The sequence below is a fragment of the Nyctereutes procyonoides genome, unplaced genomic scaffold (assembly GCF_905146905.1).
Source record: "Nyctereutes procyonoides isolate TBG_1078 unplaced genomic scaffold, NYPRO_anot_genome, whole genome shotgun sequence".
Classification (NCBI taxonomy): Eukaryota; Metazoa; Chordata; class Mammalia; order Carnivora; family Canidae; genus Nyctereutes; species Nyctereutes procyonoides.
In genome coordinates this window covers 2,154,727-2,174,152 of record NW_026575020.1, presented here as the reverse complement: position 1 = coordinate 2,174,152, position 19,426 = coordinate 2,154,727, and the positions used below count along the sequence as shown (strand labels likewise).

General features: G+C 56.5%; 2 protein-coding genes across 2 annotated transcripts; one reads left to right on the top strand and one right to left on the bottom strand.

Annotated features, from left to right (window-relative positions):
• Nucleotides 1-1,600: 1,600 nt before the first annotated feature.
• CCR10 (C-C motif chemokine receptor 10) lies at nucleotides 1,601-3,722 on the bottom strand. The gene is made up of 3 exons (XM_055326624.1): nucleotides 3,699-3,722; nucleotides 2,906-3,019; nucleotides 1,601-2,780 (listed from the first exon to the last, which is right to left on the bottom strand). The coding sequence occupies exons 1-3, from the start codon at nucleotides 3,720-3,722 to the stop codon at nucleotides 1,713-1,715; spliced, it is 1,206 nt and encodes a 401-aa protein (XP_055182599.1). The 3' UTR covers nucleotides 1,601-1,712.
• A 751-nt stretch (nucleotides 3,723-4,473) lies between these two features.
• CNTNAP1 (contactin associated protein 1) lies at nucleotides 4,474-19,407 on the top strand. Its single transcript, XM_055323112.1, has 24 exons — nucleotides 4,474-4,660; nucleotides 5,550-5,651; nucleotides 5,746-5,939; nucleotides 6,400-6,547; nucleotides 6,627-6,830; nucleotides 7,438-7,622; nucleotides 8,163-8,306; nucleotides 8,981-9,242; nucleotides 10,092-10,241; nucleotides 10,500-10,671; nucleotides 11,120-11,226; nucleotides 11,372-11,491; nucleotides 11,862-12,065; nucleotides 12,264-12,420; nucleotides 12,503-12,630; nucleotides 12,889-13,074; nucleotides 13,558-13,779; nucleotides 14,038-14,277; nucleotides 15,404-15,757; nucleotides 15,895-16,022; nucleotides 16,452-16,545; nucleotides 16,735-16,980; nucleotides 17,081-17,128; nucleotides 17,828-19,407. The coding sequence occupies exons 1-24, from the start codon at nucleotides 4,597-4,599 to the stop codon at nucleotides 18,106-18,108; spliced, it is 4,140 nt and encodes a 1,379-aa protein (XP_055179087.1). The 5' UTR covers nucleotides 4,474-4,596; the 3' UTR covers nucleotides 18,109-19,407.
• The last annotated feature ends 19 nt before the right edge of the window (nucleotides 19,408-19,426 follow it).

The following is a 19,426-nucleotide window of genomic DNA, read 5'->3' as shown; positions in this document are numbered from 1 at the left end:
AGCTCTAGAGGCGGCCCTCCGCCCCTGGATGGAGTAATCCAATTCCTAGGTCTGAGTCACCTTCTCTTTAAGGTGAAGAAGCTGGGGCAGAGACTCGGGGAAGTGCAGACCTAGGTGGGAAATAAAATCTAATTTCGACGGCACAGTTCACTGAACTCCAGTGGGGAGAGTGATGTAAGATTCAAGAGAACTCTGCGGCCCTCGAATAGAGTGGAGGCCTGGCGGGGCGAATAGGCTGAGGTTCTGTGTGGGAAGGGGTTAAGCGAGGCGCAGCACGGACCCGGCGGGGCGGGGCCAGGGCTCCCGCGGGCGCGCGCGTGCGTTGCTGACTCAGCGGCGATTCCCGCGGTCTCCGGTGGAGGGTTCCAGGTTGGCCCCCAGTGGCTGCCTTGTAGGACCTTTGGAGGATCGGCGCCATCTCCGGGCCTTCCCTGGATCCTGTCCCCAGCTGGCGGTGGCTTTAGTTCTCAGCCGCCGGAGGCTCTAGGAAGGAAGGCTAACCCGAGCTGGGCGGGGCGGGACAGGGCGGAGACGTCTGGCCAGCGCCTCCCTTGAGACCTCCGCGCCCCGCCCCGCCCCGCCCTTCTTGCCCCAGGTCCCCAGACTCCAGGCTGGAGTGGTCGGGGCAGCTTTGCTGACCGGATATTAAACTGCGGGAGTTGTCGCACGTGAACACCATCCTGCCTCCCGTGCTTGTGTAACAAAGACCAGGAGTCCATGCGACCATCTCTAGAGGCCATTCCGGCCTTGCCCCCGCCCCAGATGACAGTGGCCAGCACTGAGAGCTCCTAGAGATGGTGACATTCAAACCACATACTTTCTTCCCGTGACTGGATCCCAGGCCCTTGCCTGCAGGAAAGTTCTTTCCGATGTCTAACCTCTTTCTTCCCGGCAGGCTCCGTGCATTTCCTCTGACTCTGTCCCCAGGGAAGATGGAGAACGACAGTCACCCCCAGCCCCACCACACCCCTGATAACGACTCTGGAAATTTTCAAATTGAAATTCTCTCCTTGGTTTTTCTCCGTGGCGAAAAACTCAGACTCAACTTTTTAAATTACCCTTTTCTTTTTCTTTTCTTTCTGCCACCTTAGAAGGGCCCATAAAGTGGTAATCTAATCCAAGAGCCCACCCAAAAAGGGAATCGCCTGTCCACTGTCCCTCTCTACCACTCCACCATGCAAGGGCACACACAGTCCCCAACAGCCTTGGCCTGAACATTCCGGAGGCCAGGAACTCAGTGCTTGCTAAGGCAGCCATTACTGGATAGCACTGTAGTTGTTAGAAAGCTCTTGCTTCTGCTACTTCAAGAGGAACTCCAGCGCTCCTTGCTTGGCAGCTTTCCCACCTCACCTCTTGTTCGCAGAGACCGGGTGAAAGTGGAGGGGGTGACAGTGCCTAGAGCTTCAGCAGGCTCAGCAGCTCTGCACCCCCACCCGGACTCTCAGTGCTTTCCACCGGAGGGGGAGGGGGAACCCACTGGTACTGCCCTGCTGCAAATCACTTCCAAGTGCGTGACTCAAAAATAGTAACAGTTGTTGGTTTGCATCTCATTTCCATGTTATCAATTTAGTGTGGCAAAGTACAGAAGCAATTCCTTTAGGTCCCTACCTCCTCGGTGTTCCCCCACCTACTCCCCTTTCCCACTACCCTCCCTGGCATCACTTCCTCAGCCCGCCCTCTGCCCCTCTGCCCTCGGGTTCGGGTTCGCAGCCCTAGTAGTCCCAGGAGGAGACGCTGTGGGTCTCCGTGGGGGCCGAACAGGAAGAGAGGCGGGGCCTGCGGGGGCAGCGGCCGCGGGGGTGAGGCCCTGGGCTGCAGCTCCCACCGCGCAGCAGCCTCCGCAGGTCCTGGCGGAAGCGCAGGCCCAAAAAGGCGTAGAGCACGGGGTTGAGGCCGCAGCGGGCCAGGGCCAGCCCTCCGGTGACCAGCAGTGCCAGATCCTTGCGCTTGCTGGCCGGGCAGCTCCGCTCGCGGGCAGCCAGGAGGTCCGCAGTATCCAGGAGTAGGGCGAGACTGTAGGGCAGCTGCAGCACCACGAAGGCCGCCACCAGGGCCACCACGACTCGCAGCGCGCGCCGGCGCTCAGGCCCCCTGGCGGCCAGCAGCGTGCGGCCCAGGAGCGCGTAGCAGGCGGCCATGACGCCCAGCGGCAGCGCGAAGCCCAGGACCACCTGCGCCACCGCGCTGGCCCCCTTCACCGTCTGCGTGAGGCCCTCGGGGAAGATGAGACGGCAGCGTCGCTGGCCTTCCCGCTGCCCGTCCTGGCTGAAAAGGAGAGCAGGCAGCGCCAGAAGCAGCGACAGTAGCCACACGATGGCTGAGACCACGTGTGCGCGGCCCGGCGCAGAGGGCCTCGGTCCAGCGGGGAGGGCCCGCGTGATGGCCACGTAGCGATCCGCGCTAATACAGGCCAGGAAGAGGAAGCCGGCGTGGAAGGAGGCCGAGTAGAGGCCCGAGATGGCGCGGCAGGTGGCACTTCCGAGACTCCAGCCCTGCAGAGCCCCGGCTGCGACAAAGGGTAGGGTTAGGGCCAGCAGAAGGTCGGCCAGGGCCAGCTGGAGCAGGTGGGCAGAAGTAGGCGAACGCACGGCACGTCGGGCTGCCAGGTGGGTGGCCAGGACCAGGCCATTGCCAGCCAGGCCCAGTGCAGCCACCACCAGGGAGACACTAGGTTGGAAGGTCCTACTGAAGGCCTGGACATCTGCCTTGTGGCAGAGCTCTGGCATCGGCTCTGCTGAGTATGCCTCCTCATCTTCCCCAGAGTAGGGGCCCCAGGAGACCTGGGGGGGGGGTCAAAATGAGAGAGACCTTATGAGACAGCTTCCCACACACCTTCCCCTCCCACACACACCTTCCAAGCTGGGAGCTGCGGTATGACAACAGAATAGAGGAAGAAGATACAAACCCTTCCCCAAAGTCTTCCTAGCACACCCTCCGACAAGCCTTGGCTTCCACTGCACCCTTTCTGCCTCTGCGTCCAGCTTCCTGGCAGAACTTGACCTTTCTGGATCTCAGTTGCCTATTATGTATTGGCGAGATTAGAAATCCTGACCAGTCCAAGTGGCAGAGTTGTTTGAAATAAGGAAAATAATGGATGTGAAGCCTCTGTGCTCTTCGTAGGTCAAGGTTTCTATTATTAATAAATCTTGGGGCAGCCCGGGTGGCTCAGCGGTTTAGCACCACCTTCAGCCCAGAGTGTGATCCTGGAGACCCGGGATCAAGTCCCACCTCGGTTCCGGGCGTGGAGCCTGCTTCTCCCTCTGCCTGTGTCTCTGCCCGCCCCCCTCTGTCTCCCATGAATAAATAAATAAAATCTTAAAAAAAAAAAAATCTTGGAGCTTCAGTTCTGTTTGCAGCGCCCTCTCCTGGAAGAACACCCAGATGCAGGCTTTGCCTCCGAGGGGGTCCCTGGACTGCAGGCATACTGCAGAGAACTCATGACAAGGGACACAGGTTTTCTGGTGTTTGTTGGGACCTCCGACCTCTAGGGTTAGCTCTCGATTCCCCTCAGGCTAGTCCCATCACCCAACATCGCCTCACATCACCAGGCCCATCTATCTGGAAGGTCCCAGGTCTAGATGGCTCAAGATATTCTTGATAGGTCAAAGCATGACAGAAGCTTGTTACCAGGTAGGGAATCCCATCCCTTTGCCTTACCCTCCCTCTCTAAAACCCTTCCCCCCAGCCCCAACTCCCACCTGCTTTGTGGGCTCGGTCTCCATCTCTGGCTACACAGGTTTCTGAGGTATAGCCACTGTAGAGACAAGTTAAACTAGCGGGACAGGAAGGAAGGGGCGGGGAGATGGACGCAGAGGGCGGTGGGGATTAGGGTCTGTGGGCTCTCTTTACCTAACTTCCCATTCCACCCCCCTATTTTTTTCTCTTTACCCTGCCAGTAGAAAAAAGAATGGATTTTGAAATATCATTTGCTAGCTACCTGTGTGATCTTGAGTAAGTTTACCTTTTTGAGCCTCGAGTTTTTCATCTGCAGAGTGGAGAAAGGTAAAAATGCCGAATTCACAGGGTTATGAGGGTGCCTAGCACAGGTGCCTGGAGCATAATTTGCTTTCAGAAAATGTTATATTCTTTTACTTGCTCTTCTTTCCATCTCCCGGTATCCGCCCCACCCCTCCCCGCTTTTCTTGGATTTGGGGGGACCTATCGACTGGCTCTAGCCTTCCTTCCCCCACTCCTGCGGCCACAGTCCCTGCCAGCCTCGGGTTATTCAGGGTATTTCCCGGCGGCTGGAGGCTCTCCACCCCCGCCCTTTCGCAGCAGGGCTGAGGCGCGCGCTTGCGCGGGGTCCGGGAAAGCTGCGCGTGCCGGGAGAGCGAGGCTGGGGAAAGGGGGAGGTGAGAGGAGAGAGGGTGGGAAGGAGAGAGAGAGCGAGCAGCGGAGAACCTGGAACGAGAGAGAGAGAGAGAGAGAGAGAGAGAGAAGGGGGTTGGGGGAGAGGCTAGAGGGAGGGGTGGGTTAGGAGGAGAGAGCTGTCCGCTGCGAACCCCAGGAGGAGAACGGGGAGCCCGACCTGGAACTGGAGCCCTAGCCAGAGCCGCGCACTGGGAGGCGGCCGCTGAGACCCGTCAGCCCTGCACCATGTGTCTCCGGCTCCTCTGCATCCTGCTCGCCGCCGTCTCAGGAACCCGGAGCTGGGGCTACTGTGAGTGCCGGGCTCAGGTGCACGAAGGGTTGGGCGGGGAGTCCAAAGCCTGCAGGGCGGGTCCAGCCGCATTGCGGCTAGGTGGTCGCGGGTCCCTCCTCGGCCGGCGCGCGCTCGCCGGTTCCCATCCTTTCCTGTTTCTCCCCCGCGCTCCGCAATGCAGCTCGGAGGCTGGCGCGCGCTCCCGGGCTGGTGCTGGGCTCCGAAGGGCCAGAGCCGAGGATCGAGTCGGCCCTGGCCGGGGATTTGGGACTGGAATCCAAGCGGGAGCTGGTGCTTGGGTTTGAGGGTTGGGGATAAGGGTGGTTACTGGTGACCCCGGCAAGGGTTAAGGTTTTTGCCAGGGTCTGGGGCTGGGCTTGGAGCAGGTCCAGGAGCTAGGGTTTGGGGCTGGGGCCGGATTTTGAGGCTGGGATCCAAGAAGGAGTTGGTGACCGTGATTGAGGTAAGGTTGGACTTGGAGCTAGTGATGCTGGTATGACTGGCAGGGTTTGGGAGCAAGGCCTGGATTTGGGGTTGGTGAGGACTGGGGGTGCTGATGAGTAGGACCGATGATAAGGCTGGGGCTGGATTGGTGCCTTGGGCTGACTCAGGTTCTGAAAGATGCTGAGGTTTGGGGTTGTGTTTTGGGGAGGACTAAGGCTGGGCTGGTATCAGGGCAGTCACAGAGCTAGGGAAGGTCTGGCTTAGAGGTCCACCCAGAAGGAGAAGGCAGCCACCTCTGATTGTGCAGTTGTTGCTTTAGCCCAGGTTGAGTAGATGGCTTAAGTTAGGGCTGGGTTGGCCGCTGGGAAGCAGAGAAGGAGGAGCTCCAGATGCTCAGTGTGCCGGGTCTTTGGAAGGAACTGGGAGGGGCCGCCAGACCAAAATGTCTGTTTCCCCAACCCAGACGGCTGTGACGAGGAGCTGGTCGGGCCTCTGTACGCACGCTCCCTGGGTGCCTCCTCCTACTATGGGCTCTTCACTGCACCCCGCTTTGCCCGGCTGCATGGTGAGCGAGTTGCCGCCCCAACGCTGCCGGGGGAGGGGGGCTCTGGAGGGCTAGGGGTAAAGGGAGAGCCGGTGGTAAAAGCCCTCTTCTACAGGCATAAGCGGATGGTCTCCCCGAATTGGGGATCCAAATCCTTGGCTCCAGATCGACTTGATGAAGAAGCACCGGATCCGAGCTGTGGCCACTCAGGGCTCGTTTAACTCGTGGGACTGGGTTACACGCTACATGCTGCTCTACGGGGACCGAGTGGACAGCTGGACGCCGTTCTACCAGAGAGGGCACAATGCGGTATTCCAGGCCCCCCAGTGCACACACTTGGAGAACCTCCCCAGCTCTGCGACCTGGGCTGGGCACTAGCTTGGGGGAAATGGAGGAGAAGGTGGTGAGGACACACATGAGGAGCAGTGACTTCCAATCTGGGGATTCAGTCCAGAGGGACTGTCAGCTCCTCATGTGTGCAAGACATTCTCAGATGACAGGGTTTAACATTCTTTAGGGTAAAATCTGGGAAAGCTTCTTGAAGGAGGGGACATCTGAGTTGAGCTTTGAAGAAATAACAGGAAGGCAGGAGAGGAAGATCTACTCTAGGGCACCTGTTTTTTCTGAAGCCATGAGGGCCAAGGAGATCTGGGAGAGTTTGCTTTCTGGAAGTCGATATTGGCTGGGTCTGACAACTGTGGGCTGGGAGGCTGTAGAGAAACGCAGCGGAAGGTGGGGACCCGGTCTCTCCTCTCCCCTCCCCCCTCAGACCTTCTTCGGTAACGTGAACGAGTCGGCCATAGTCCGCCACGACCTGCACTACCACTTCACCGCGCGCTACATCCGCATCGTGCCATTGGCTTGGAACCCGCGCGGCAAGATCGGCCTAAGGCTCGGCCTCTACGGCTGTCCTTACAGTAAGCGTGCGGAGGTCGTGGCGGGGCCCTTGGGACATAGTCTTCCCGGTCTTCGGCCCACCTACTGTCCTTCGCGCAGAGTCCGACGTGCTCTATTTCGACGGCGATGATGCCATCTCGTACCGCTTCCCGCGAGGGGTCAGCCGGAGCCTGTGGGACGTGTTCGCCTTCAGCTTCAAGACCGAAGAGAAGGACGGGCTTCTTCTGCACGCGGAGGGCGTCCAGGGCGACTACATCACACTGGAGCTGCAGGGGGCGCACCTGCTTCTGCACATGAGCCTGGGTGAGCTCAGCCACTGGGTTGCGACCCCTGCGGCTCTGGGGTTACGCCCCTCGCTGCACCGCCTCCGCGAAGCCGCGCCCACTCCTGATAGGCCCTTCCTTAGTGTTTGGACCAACCCGCCTTCTTCGTGCAGAATTTGGTCCTAGCAAAACCCTGGACTCTTGAATCAGGAGATCTGGATTCCAGTCTCAGCTATACCCGACCAATGGTGTGACCTTGGGCAAGGCACTTCCTCAGTCTGTTTCCTCATCGTAGAAACCGTATATATACTACATGTACATATACATAGAAACCCAAGGAGTTGTTATTTTGTATCTCATTAGCTTTTCATAACATCCATATGATGAAGCAGAAGCAGCTATTGGAAAACAGGGACTGAGAGAGGTTAAATGACTTGCCCTAAGTCACATACTGGCCAACAGCCACCACTGGATCCCAAGCTGAAGACATCCAACCTCTATATGCCCAACCCTCCTGGGCTGCCTGGGCCCTGTGCCAAGCCATCTCTTTCCTGTGCCAAGCTCCTGGCTGCTGCTCCACCTCAGGGGGTAGGCCTCTCAGGGGCTCTCCAGATTGTAGGTCTGACCCTGCTCCTTCCTCCCCGCAGGCAGCAGCCCCATCCAGCCAAGGCCGGGTCACACCACAGTGAGCGCTGGTGGTGTCCTTAACGACCAGCACTGGCATTATGTGCGTGTGGACCGATTTGGCCGGGAAGCAAACCTCACCCTGGACGGCTATGTGCAGCGCTTTGTGCTCAATGGGGACTTTGAGAGGCTGAACCTGGATAATGAGGTGAGCAGAGGGGTTCATTTAGTTGAGTTGGGGTGCTGGGTGGGTCAGTGGGGGATACAACTTTTCTCTACCATAGTTCCTGAATATCCTAGCAGCTCTTAGCAAAGCTGCAGCTCCCAGGCCTGGGAGGTTTTGGCTATTCTTGGCTGTTAGCAGGCAGATTTCCCCAGCACCACCCCACAACAACTGACATGGGATCTGGAAATCTGGGTTTTGGGGATCAGATGAGATGAGAAAATTGCCCCCTTCCATTGCCCAACTCTGTGGCCCTGATCTGCAGATAAAGAATCCCAGACAGGTTAATTGACTTACCTACGGGGATGCAGCCAATTTGTGGTGGAATCAGGGCTAGAACCCAAATCTGGGGAGGCCCAGCGAGCTTCCAGCTTTAATACCGATACTGAGGAAATGTATATTTCAAGTCTTTTATGAAGCCAGGCAGGGAGCCTGGGCAAGTGTGGGACGGAGGAGCGAGAATGGTGCGCATGCGCGCGTTCTGGCACCCAGGGATCCTCACCCTACCCCCCACCCCGCCCGCAGATGTTCATCGGGGGTCTAGTGGGAGCCGCGCAGAAGAACCTTGCCTATCGGCATAATTTCCGAGGCTGCATAGAAAACATAATCTTCAACCGAGTCAACATCGCCGACCTGGCCGTGAGGCGCCATTCGAGGATCACTTTCGAGGCCAGTGGGCTGGGGGATCAGGGAGGAGGGGACGTCAAAGCTATTTGGAAAGCAAAGAGAATCAGATAAAAGCCGAGGATCCCTCTCTCCCCAGCCAAATGCTCAAGTGGGGAAACATCACGTACTCCCAGGAGGTGCAAAAGCCCCTTCCTAACCCCCCAGTTAAGCAGCTGTGGTCTGATCTAGCCACTTCCTCAATTAATGCTTGAGGAAAATAAGATGCTGAGCCCCGGAGCGGCATGGCCAGGGATCGCGGAGTGGTACAGTAGTTGAGTCAGGACTAGAACCCGCGTTATGTTTGGGTGTGGTTCCCCCTAACCCCAACTCTGCAGCAGGTATTCTAGTGCCGCTGCCAGATAGCCAGCAGGAAAGTGCCTCTCCACGCTGGAAGGAAGGGAAGGTGGCGGTTGCCCTGGAGACAGTGTAAAAGCAGCGAGAATCCGTAGAAAGTCCCCAGAGCCCACTTGGTTGGAGAGCCCCCGCACGGCTGGTTATGTTTGTGGGGCGGGGTGGGAACGGTCAAAGTGGGAGGTCTTATTACTCCCCCCACCCCCAACACACACAGCAAGGGAGTGCCTGAAGATTTTGGACCAGTATGGAAATTGAATTCCCAGCAGAGGCAGGCGGCACATTCATGGTCTTGGATGCTGATGGATCCCTACTTTCGTCCTCAGGGTAAGGTGGCTTTCCGTTGCCTGGACCCCGTTCCTCACCCCATCAACTTCGGAGGGCCTCACAACTTTGTGCAAGTGCCTGGCTTTCCGCGCCGAGGCCGCTTCGCGGTCTCTTTTCGCTTCCGCACCTGGGATCTCACGGGGCTGCTACTCTTCTCCCGCCTGGGGGACGGGCTGGGCCACGTGGAGCTGATGCTCAGTGAGGGGCAGGTCAACGTGTCCATCGCGCAGACTGGCCGGAAGAAGCTTCAGTTCGCTGCTGGTGAGTGGAGGAAGCAGGGGGAGGTGCCAGGAGGTCCGAAGAGGGGGGGGGAGGGAGCAGGGCAGGAGGGCCCTGGGAAAAGAGGAGGAGGTGAGTGCATGGGGTGGGGAAGTCAGGTCTGAGGGGCTAAGGGTGCTGGGAGAAGCAGGAAGGCTGAGTCCTGGTATCTTCTAGTTGGGGGGAGAGGGGCTCCAGAAACATTTATTATTAATTTGCGGCTTTGCAGACTCTGCCTCAGCTGCTAGAGTTAGTGAAGACAGACATTCAAAGATGTCACTAAGTATGATAAGTGTAATGGGGGGACACCTGGGTGGCTCAGTCGGTTAAGTGTCTGACTTGATTTCAGCTCAGGTTGTGATCTCAGTGTCATGAGATCGAGCCCCTTGCTGAGCTCCACTCTCATTGGGGAGTCTGCTTGAGATTCTTTCTTTCCCTCTGCCCATCCCCCATGGGTACTCCTTATTCTCTCTCTCAAAAAAACCCCATATAGGGATCCCTGGGTGGCGCAGCGGTTTGGTGCCTGCCTTTGGCCCGGGGCGCGATCCTGGAGACCCGGGATCGAATCCCACGTCGGGCTCCCGGTGCATGGGGCCTGCTTCTCCCTCTGCCTGTGTCTCTGCCTCTCTCTCTCTCTCTCTCTCTCTGTGTGTGTGTGTGACTATCATAAATAAATAAAAAATTAAAAAAAAAACCCATATATATGTGTGTGTGTGCATACACACACACACAGAGGTTATACTATAATGGAGGGCACATAGGCCTAGAGTGAGGTTGCTGCTTCCTGGCTCAACACCCTTCTCTCAGAATGCCATGCTTCCCCTACCCACACTGTCCTCTTCTCCTGTCCAGGGTACCGCCTGAATGATGGCTTTTGGCATGAGGTGAATTTTGCAGCACAGGAGAACCATGCAGTCATCAGCATTGATGACGTAGAAGGGGCAGAGGTCAGGGTCTCATACCCACTGCTGATCCGTACTGGCACTTCATACTTCTTTGGGGGTAAGTGGGAGCTGCCCTGGCCAGAACCCTGTCTCTGGGTGGGAAGGCTCTACCAAAGTCCCCTCAGCTGGGGCTACCTGGAGAGTTTTGTAGGGATAAATCCCTCTCTCCTCTCTGGAGCCTTGGGGATTGGAAGGTCACTGCCATTATCTGTTGGCTCTCTTCCTTCCTTCCTGTCTGGTTTTCCTTTGGCATCTCCCTGGGGGAGGGTCTTTGGGGTGTCCCCTGGGGAGGGCCTCACAGGGGTGGTTGCTCCAGGTTGTCCCAAACCAGCCAGTCGATCCGGCTGCCACTCCAACCAGACGGCATTCCATGGCTGCATGGAGCTGCTCAAGGTGGATGGTCAACTGGTCAACCTGACTCTGGTGGAGGGCCGACGGCTTGGATACTATGCTGAGGTCCTCTTTGACACATGTGGCATCACTGATAGGTATCCAGAAACCCCTCTCCCTGCAAGAGGTGACCCCTCCAAAGCCCTCTTCGGTGGTCTCCCAATGGGAGTGGCCTTTCTCAATGCTTTCCCTTCTGGTCCCAGCTCCTGAGTCTCCCACCTGGAGATGATTCCTCCTTAACCTCTTGTCTTATCCTCTTGTCCTCCTTTACCTAATTCTTCCATTAAAGTGACACATGCTCAGAATGGAAATGAAGCATCTGTTCTTGGTCCTAGAGGGTTCTCTTCCTGAGGGGGCAGGGGGGTTGGCAAGCAGTAGTCCTTGAGCCCTGAGGCCTGTCTAATATGCCAGCACTTAGGGTTATACCTGGCTAGTTATGCGGGTTTCTGGTGCTCTCAGGAGCTGGAAGTGAATCTTGTAGGGATCAGACTCCACTCTCACGCTCACAGTAAGGCGCCTTCCCTTGGTGCTGACTCTCTTTCTTAGGTGTAGCCCTAACATGTGTGAGCATGACGGACGCTGCTACCAGTCCTGGGATGACTTCATCTGCTACTGCGAACTGACAGGCTACAAGGGGGAAACCTGCCACCAGCGTAAGCCAGCTGGGGGATGGGGGCAACTTGGGGCAGGGTTGGCCAGGAGGTTGCTGGGGATCATGAGGCTGCTAGAGATTATAGGACTGGCCCTCCTAGCCCTCTGACCCCATAACTCCTCTTTCCGTACCCAACGACCTACCAGCTCTATATAAGGAATCTTGTGAGGCTTATCGGCTCAGTGGGAAAACTTCTGGAAACTTCACCATTGATCCTGATGGCAGTGGCCCCCTGAAGCCATTTGTAGTGTACTGTGATATCCGAGGCAAGTGGCTCTGGGTGGGTGGTGAAGGGGCCGCCAATAAGGCTGTGTTGGGATGGGGGGTGGGGATCAGGGGATTGAAGGGGGCACAGGGGCCAGCAAGATTAAACTGTGGTGGGGGAAAAGGATGGCAGAGGGGAAAGGGGACTCTCAGGAATTTGTAATCTAGCCTTGCAGATAAATTCCAGCTTCCTGAGCTATTCCAGCTGTCACATCTCCAGCCTACAGTGTCAAGGGCCCAGAGTGGGGCTGGAACGGAGCTGCTGGCCACATTCATTGGCTCTGAGTAGCAGCAGTGATGGTGGAGGTGGGCAGGGAGATGGGTCGAGAATGCTCATCCTGAGCCAAAGCTCTGTCACTTCCATTCCCACAGAGAACCGGGCGTGGACAGTGGTGCGGCATGACAGGCTGTGGACAACTCGAGTGACAGGTTCTAGTATGGAGCGGCCATTCCTGGGGGCCATCCAGTACTGGAATGCCTCCTGGGAGGAAGTCAGTGCCCTGGCCAATGCTTCCCAGCACTGTGAACAGTGGATAGAATTCTCCTGTTACAACTCTCGGCTGCTCAACACTGCTGGTGAGGGCCTGGGCCGTGGGGGACGGGCCACAGAGCTGGACAGGACACCTATCGGGGCTCGGGGAAGAGGGAACCAGAGGTTTCTGCTGGGGCTCATGAACATTCAAGCAAGGAGGTGGGCTGGTCAGAAAGGCAGGAGTGGAGCCCACAGGCTAGTGGAGGGGTAGGGCTTGAAGACTGCCTACGTGTCTTCCTCAGGAGGCTACCCCTATAGCTTTTGGATGGGCCGTAATGAGGAGCAGCACTTCTACTGGGGAGGTTCGCAGCCTGGGATCCAGCGCTGTGCCTGTGGTCTGGATCGGAGCTGCGTGGATCCAGCCCTGCACTGCAACTGTGACGCTGACCAACCCCAATGGTAAGGGGCGAATGGACGGGGCATCGGGGCTTCCAGAGGCAGTGAAGCAGCAGGTGGCTGAACCACTGCATCTGTCCCACAGGAGAACTGACAAGGGACTGCTGACCTTTGTGGATCACCTGCCTGTCACTCAGGTGGTGGTGGGAGATACGAACCGCTCCAATTCTGAGGCCCAGTTTTTCCTGAGGCCCCTACGCTGCTATGGTGATCGTGAGTGACAGACCCTTTTTGTGTGCCTCCCACCAGGGTGGGCTTTCCAGTTCCCAAAATTTAGGTCACCCCACCCAGTGCAGGTCTCTAAGGCATGCTGCCAGGCACCCAGCTCCTGCTGTGAGATGACCCCTTCTTCTCCCCTCAGCCACCCCTAGGTGACCCCTCTGTCCTATCCTCCCCCACTACACCGGGGGCTCCCTTGTTTCTCTGCATTCCCACCTCACTGACAGGACCCTCCCCCTTCTGGTTTTTTAGGAAATTCCTGGAACACCATCTCCTTCCACACTGGGGCTGCACTCCGCTTCCCCCCCATCCGTGCCAACCACAGCCTTGATGTCTCCTTCTACTTCAGGACCTCGGCCCCCTCAGGGGTCTTCCTGGAGAATATGGGGGGCCCTTACTGCCAGTGGCGCCGACCTTATGTGCGGGTGGAACTCAACAGTGAGCAAGCAGATGCAGGGAGGGACGTGGGCTGGACGGAGACCTCCAGGGCCTGGGGGGCCGGCAGAGGCTGGGGGAAGGGGCAAGGAAGATGCCCCTCAAGAGGCAGCATGGAAAGGGCTTCAGATAACCCTAGGTTCTAGACCCAGCTCTGTCTTGGTATCTGGCTTTGCGAACTTGGGCGCTCACCTCACCTCTCTGGGCCTCAGGTCCCTTACGTGTGAAGAAGGCAGCTGGACCCCTGAGGGGTTTTCCCCTGTGCTTCTAACTTCTGAAGTGTGGCTGGGAAGCTGGCTCCAGGCATCTGCACATTTGGGGGAGACCAGGGACATAAGGTTTTAAGGACCTTATGGGTTTTATCCCAAGCTGTAGACAAATTGGGAGGGACACTCAGGGAGCCCCAAAGAGTGAAGAAGAGAGGTTGTATGGGGAGAGGAATGCATGAGGGCTGAGTCCTTTCTCCCCACCCACTGCATTGTCCAGCATCTCGGGATGTGGTCTTCGCCTTTGATGTGGGGAACGGAGATGAGAACCTGACAGTACACTCGGATGACTTTGAATTCAACGATGACGAGTGGCACCTGGTCCGGGCAGAAATCAATGTGAAGCAGGCCCGGCTCCGTGTGGACCACCGGCCCTGGGTGCTGCGGCCTATGCCCCTGCAAACCTACATCTGGCTGGAATACGACCAGCCCCTCTACGTGGGTGAGCAGCGACCCTGAGCCAGGTCTGAAGCTGCCTTCACCTTCCCACTCCTCTCACCACTATTCTCCTTGTTTCCAAGAGCCCCGTGTCTGAAGTCCTAATGCCCTCTGCTGCAGAGTGAGCCAAAAAGCTCACCTTTCCTCTCTAGGCCATGGATTTTATTTCATCACTTCATTCCCCTGGGCTCCCTTCCTAACCTCAATACTTATCCCTGTCTCTGGCTCTACACCCATTTCTTCATCTGCCCACCCTTCCCAGGATCTGCAGAGCTTAAGAGGCGCCCCTTCGTGGGTTGCTTGAGGGCGATGCGTCTGAATGGAGTGACTCTGAACCTGGAAGGCCGTGCCAACGCCTCGGAGGGTACCTCACCCAACTGCACAGGCCATTGTGCCCACCCCCGGTTCCCCTGTTTCCATGGAGGCCGCTGTGTGGAGCGCTACAGCTACTACACGTGTGACTGTGACCTCACAGCTTTTGATGGGCCCTACTGCAACCATGGTCAGTGCAGCTGCTCACGGGAGACCCAGGAGCCATAGGGCACAGTGGGATATAGGGAGGGCAAGGGAAGGATGGAAGGTGCAGAGTCAGCACCAGGGAAAACTAGAGTTGTCCCTGGGTTCCTGAGCTCTGAGCTGGGGCTGTCTGGCAACTGAAAATGCTAGGTGACTCCCAAGTCATAAAACGGGGCAAGGAGGGGACGGTGCAGCTGGCTGGTACCAAAATAACTCAAAAGCAACCAGCCAATAACTTCCCCATCTTCCCACTGTCACCAAGAAATCACAGGGTACTCCCCTTGCAAGCACACCCACCTCAGGCCACGCAATGCCCTCCTATCTCATTTCCTAGTTGACAATTACTGAGCTCCTAAAACATGTCTCCAGCCTGGTTCTTGGTTAAGGCAAGCCTTGACATTCTGCACATGCACCCAGACTGCATCCTTCCTAAGGCTGGTCTAGGAGGATGCACGCGCAGGTAGGTTAATGGTGTGAGAAGTCTGGTGGAGCAGGGAGAGGCAGGGACTCAGGGACCAGCAGAGGACCTTTGGTCTTGCTTTGGAAGTGTGAGTAGTGACGAGTGTGCCGGAGGGGGGTCATGATACCTCAATTCTTTTTCTTTTTCTTAACAATTTATTTATTTATTTATTTATTTATTTATTTATTTATTTGAGAGAGAGAACATGAGTGGGGTGAGGGGCAGAGGGAGAAGCAGAGTCTCTGCTGAGCAGGGAGCCTGATGCAGGGCTGGATCCCAGGACCCCAGGATTGTGACCTGAGCTGAAAGCAGACAGTTAACCGACTGAGCCACCCAGGCGCCCCCATGATACTCTGATTCTAATCTTGGCTCTCTACATACTGCGTGTTATCCTTACAGCAGTCACTAGCCATTTCTGTGGCTCAGTTTCCCTATCTGTAAAACATACGGGTTGTATTAGCTGATCTTTTCCATTTCTTATGGTTTTAAGATTCCCTTCTGGGACATAGAGGCTCAAGGGGACCTAGCAGTGAATGGAAGTATGCTGTGATGGTGGCAGGACCCGAGGGCAAGTTCCAGGGCGGGTGTGTGGATGACATACAGTGCCCGAATCCGGGAATGGCGGCCCTGACCTCACTCCCTCTGCCTTCAGATATCGGTGGTTTCTTTGAGCCCGGCACCTGGATGCGCTACAACCTCCAGTCGGCGCTGCGCTCCGCGGCCCGGGAGTTCTCGCACATGCTGAGCCGGCCGGTGCCGGGCTATGAGCCAGGCTACATCCCTGGCTACGACACTCCTGGCTACGTGCCCGGCTACCATGGCCCCGGGTACCGTCTGCCCGAATACCCACGGCCTGGCCGACCTGTGCCCGGTTACCGTGGGCCTGTCTACAATGTCACAGGAGAGGAGGTGTCCTTCAGCTTCAGCACCGACTCAGCCCCCGCAGTCTTGCTGTACGTCAGCTCCTTCGTGCGGGACTACATGGCCGTGCTCATCAAGGAAGACGGTGAGGTCACGCAGGCCCCCCAGGGTGCCCTGCACTTTCATAACTCCTGAGTCACTGACTTGAGGACCCGAGTGCTCTCAGAAGATGGGGTCTGTGGGAGCCCAGAGGAGACGCCCTCTTTCCTCCCCACCCCACAGGGACCCTGCAGCTGCGGTACCAGTTGGGCACCAGCCCCTACGTGTACCAGCTGACCACGAGGCCCGTCACTGACGGCCAGCCCCACAGCGTCAACATCACTCGCGTCTACCGCAACCTCTTCATCCAGGTGCGTGTGGAGACACGTGGTCCAGCTCAGGTCAGGACCCCAGGAGCCAGGTTGTGGCACCCTGGCAAATGTCAAATATTTAGCATTAGTAGAGCACATTCCGTAAGCACAACTTATGGAGGACTTTTGTGTGTCTTAGCTCACATGACCCTCACAACTGTTCTGTAAGGTCATTTGAGTGGGCAGGTGTTGGGCTCAGAAAATAAAGTGGTTTTCCACAAAGTCAAACCACTGGTAGCTGCAAATATAGGGCTCAGAATGAGGCCATTGGGTTTTTAATACTGAATCCTTCATCTGGGCCTTAGGGTTGTCCACCCAGGACAAAGCTAGGACTCACTTGCAATGTGGACAGCTCAGGAGTTCCTGCTTGGTCTTGGCTGTGTCAGCCTCTGGTTCTCCCTCCCTCAGCTCCTCTCCCCTCCCTCTCAGGTGGACTACTTCCCACTGACAGAACAGAAGTTTTCACTGTTGGTGGACAGCCAGCTGGACTCACCCAAGGCCTTGTATCTGGGGCGTGTCATGGGTGAGCTGTGGGTGCCAATGTGTTTGGGGTAAGGAGCTGTGGGTGAAGTCCCCGGAGCCTAGAGGAGCAAGGGAACTGGGAACAGCTGTGACGGTGGTGCTAATGAGCAACAGGAAACCTGTGGATGGTGAGAGGAGTGAGGCTGGGGTGGTCCCAGCCCCTCTCCTTCTGGGCCTGCCTCTCCCTCAGAGACAGGAGTAATTGACCCAGAGATCCAGCGCTACAACACACCAGGCTTCTCCGGCTGCCTGTCTGGTGTGCGATTCAACAACGTGGCTCCCCTCAAGACCCACTTCCGAACCCCTCGACCCATGACCGCTGAGCTAGCTGAGGCCCTGCGAGTTCAGGGAGAACTGTCTGAATCTAACTGTGGAGCCATGCCACGTCTTGTCTCAGAGGTGCCACCTGAGCTGGATCCCTGGTATCTGCCCCCAGGTATGTCCAGGGGATAGAGAAGAGGGAGGAACAACAGGGAAGGGAAATTATTCTGAAACATGGAGGAGCCTTGTCCTAACTGGTGCTTTCTCCCCTTCAGATTTCCCATACTACCATGACGAGGGATGGGTCGCCATACTTTTAGGCTGTGAGTAGCGTGATCACATCCTGACTTCTTTTTTTTTTTTTTTTAAAGATTTTTATTTATTCATTCATGAGAGACACAGAGAGGCAGAGACTTAGGTAGAAGGAGAAGCAGGCTCCCCACAGGGAGCCCGATGTGGGGCTCAATCCCCAGACCCCGGGATCACACCCTGAGCCGAAGGCAGACTCTCAACAGCTGAGCCACCCAGGCGTCCCTACCCTGACTTCCTAATCCTAATTCTACTCTCTGTTGGCATTCCCTCCCTGCCCCATATCCCCAGGGCTAAATGGCGGTGAGCACTAGGTGCATGGGGGTGCAAACATGGATGAGCTAGGCTGTGCTGACGGTAGTATAGAATTGAGCAGGAGATTTTTAAGTGTTTGAGGATGCTGTGGACTTTTAACTGAAGTGAAATATTAAAATGAGGCTATAGCCCATGGATGAGGCAAAGGGGAGGGTGCAGTAACATCTAGAGAGGTGAGAAACTGGGGTAACTCCAGGGACATGCAAAGAGAATACTAGAACTCAAGACAGCAGGGGGTGAGCAAGGAATTCAGACCTGCCAGACACTTGGGAATGGCTTGACACACTCGAACAACGGGCAGTCATACACTGTCCTTTTGGCTAAAAGCATACACGTGTGTCTGTGCATGGAGAAACCCCAAGATCTGCCCTGAATTGTTCCTTTTTTTCCCCTTTCAGTTTTGGTGGCCTTCCTGCTGCTGGGGCTGGTGGGGATGTTGGTGCTCTTCTATCTGCAAAATCATCGCTACAAGGGCTCCTACCACACCAATGAGCCCAAGGCCACACACGATTACCATCCTGGCAGCAAACCTCCCCTACCTACTTCAGGCTCTGCCCAGGTCCCGGCCCCTACACCAGCCCCAGCCCCAGCCCCAGCCCCAGCCCCAGCCCCAGCCCCATCCTCTGGCCCCCGGGACCAAAATCTCCCCCAGATCCTGGAAGAGTCCAGGTCTGAATGAATTAGGAGCAGGGCTTTAGGGACCAAGTCCCTCTCCTCCAAATTCCCCAATTCCACTTCTCCCCACCCTGTCAGGGACATTTGGCTCCTCTTAGCTGGTTCTGTTCATCCAGAGGATGCCCCTCCTGCCAAGTTTGGTAGGCCAAGCTACAGATGGGACCAAAGGGAGTGGCCAACCTCACTGCCTAAACCAATGCCCTCCCCGTCCCCATTTCCCCAGGCTCCTGGTTGTTTGCCTGCCCCAAAGGAGAAGCTCCATGGGGTTGAGACAGGCCCTCCCTGCCATCCCTGTCCCAGCTGCTGCCAGGGATTAACAACAGAGTGCAAGGGAGATTAACTGCTTCCCCTCAAATATTCAATCACAGCAGGGACAGATGTGTGGGATTGCAGGGATGCACAGGGCATGGGGGGAGGAGGCTGCTAAATCATATCCCCTAGCCTCCCTCCTGCCCTGCAGAACGTCTTCCATCTGCTTCCACTCAGCTGGGGGTTAGGGAGGACTTCATTGCTGTCCTCCACCCTCTATCTCTTTTTTTTTGTGACAGAGACTGAGAGGTCTCGATTTTAGCACCTTAGTACCTCCGCTGCTTCACATGCTTTAGCCAAAGCCATAAAAAAAAAAAAAAAAAAAGCCTTGCAACGTAGAAAGAATAATGCAGACACACTGACTAGCCAGCCCTTTATTCTTCCTTCCTCTTCCAAGATATGCAATAGCCTTGGTGCCTGTCCAAAGGCTTGGCCCCTTCTCCAGTGCATGAGGAGTTCTCTTTCCTCCGCTCAGAGATGCTGCTTTGTTTGCCCAGGAGGTTATATTCTTTACATATATTTTTTGTTGCAAAGTCTCTCTCTAGAGAAACTCTATATATTACTCTAATTTTTTAATTATCAGTTTATATATAAAAGAAAAAAATCTATCAACTGTCCTGTGCTGTGCCCATGGTCTGTGATTCTTGCTTCTCCCGTGTTGGAAGTCTCGTGAGGTCTGCCGGCCACTACCCAGCCTGACCCAGCCGCCACTCTGAAGCCGTGTGCCAAGAGCCAGAGCCGTTCTAATAAAGCAGAATGGCAGAGCCCCAGTCTGTGCGTGGTAGCTGGCGTCGTGGCAAGGGGATGAGCGGGACCTAGTCGGAGGGCTCAGGAACTTCTGCAGGGAGCCCTCAGAATCCTTAACGTCATTTACCAGGAGTCTGCCTGGCTCTTGCCAAACCCCTCACCTCCCCTCACCACGTGTCTCCGTGGACAAGCGGGGATAAGAATGCTAATGCTTTAGCCCGGGCTGCCCCCCTATGGCGTCCCTGGATCCTTCCAGCCCCAAGGTA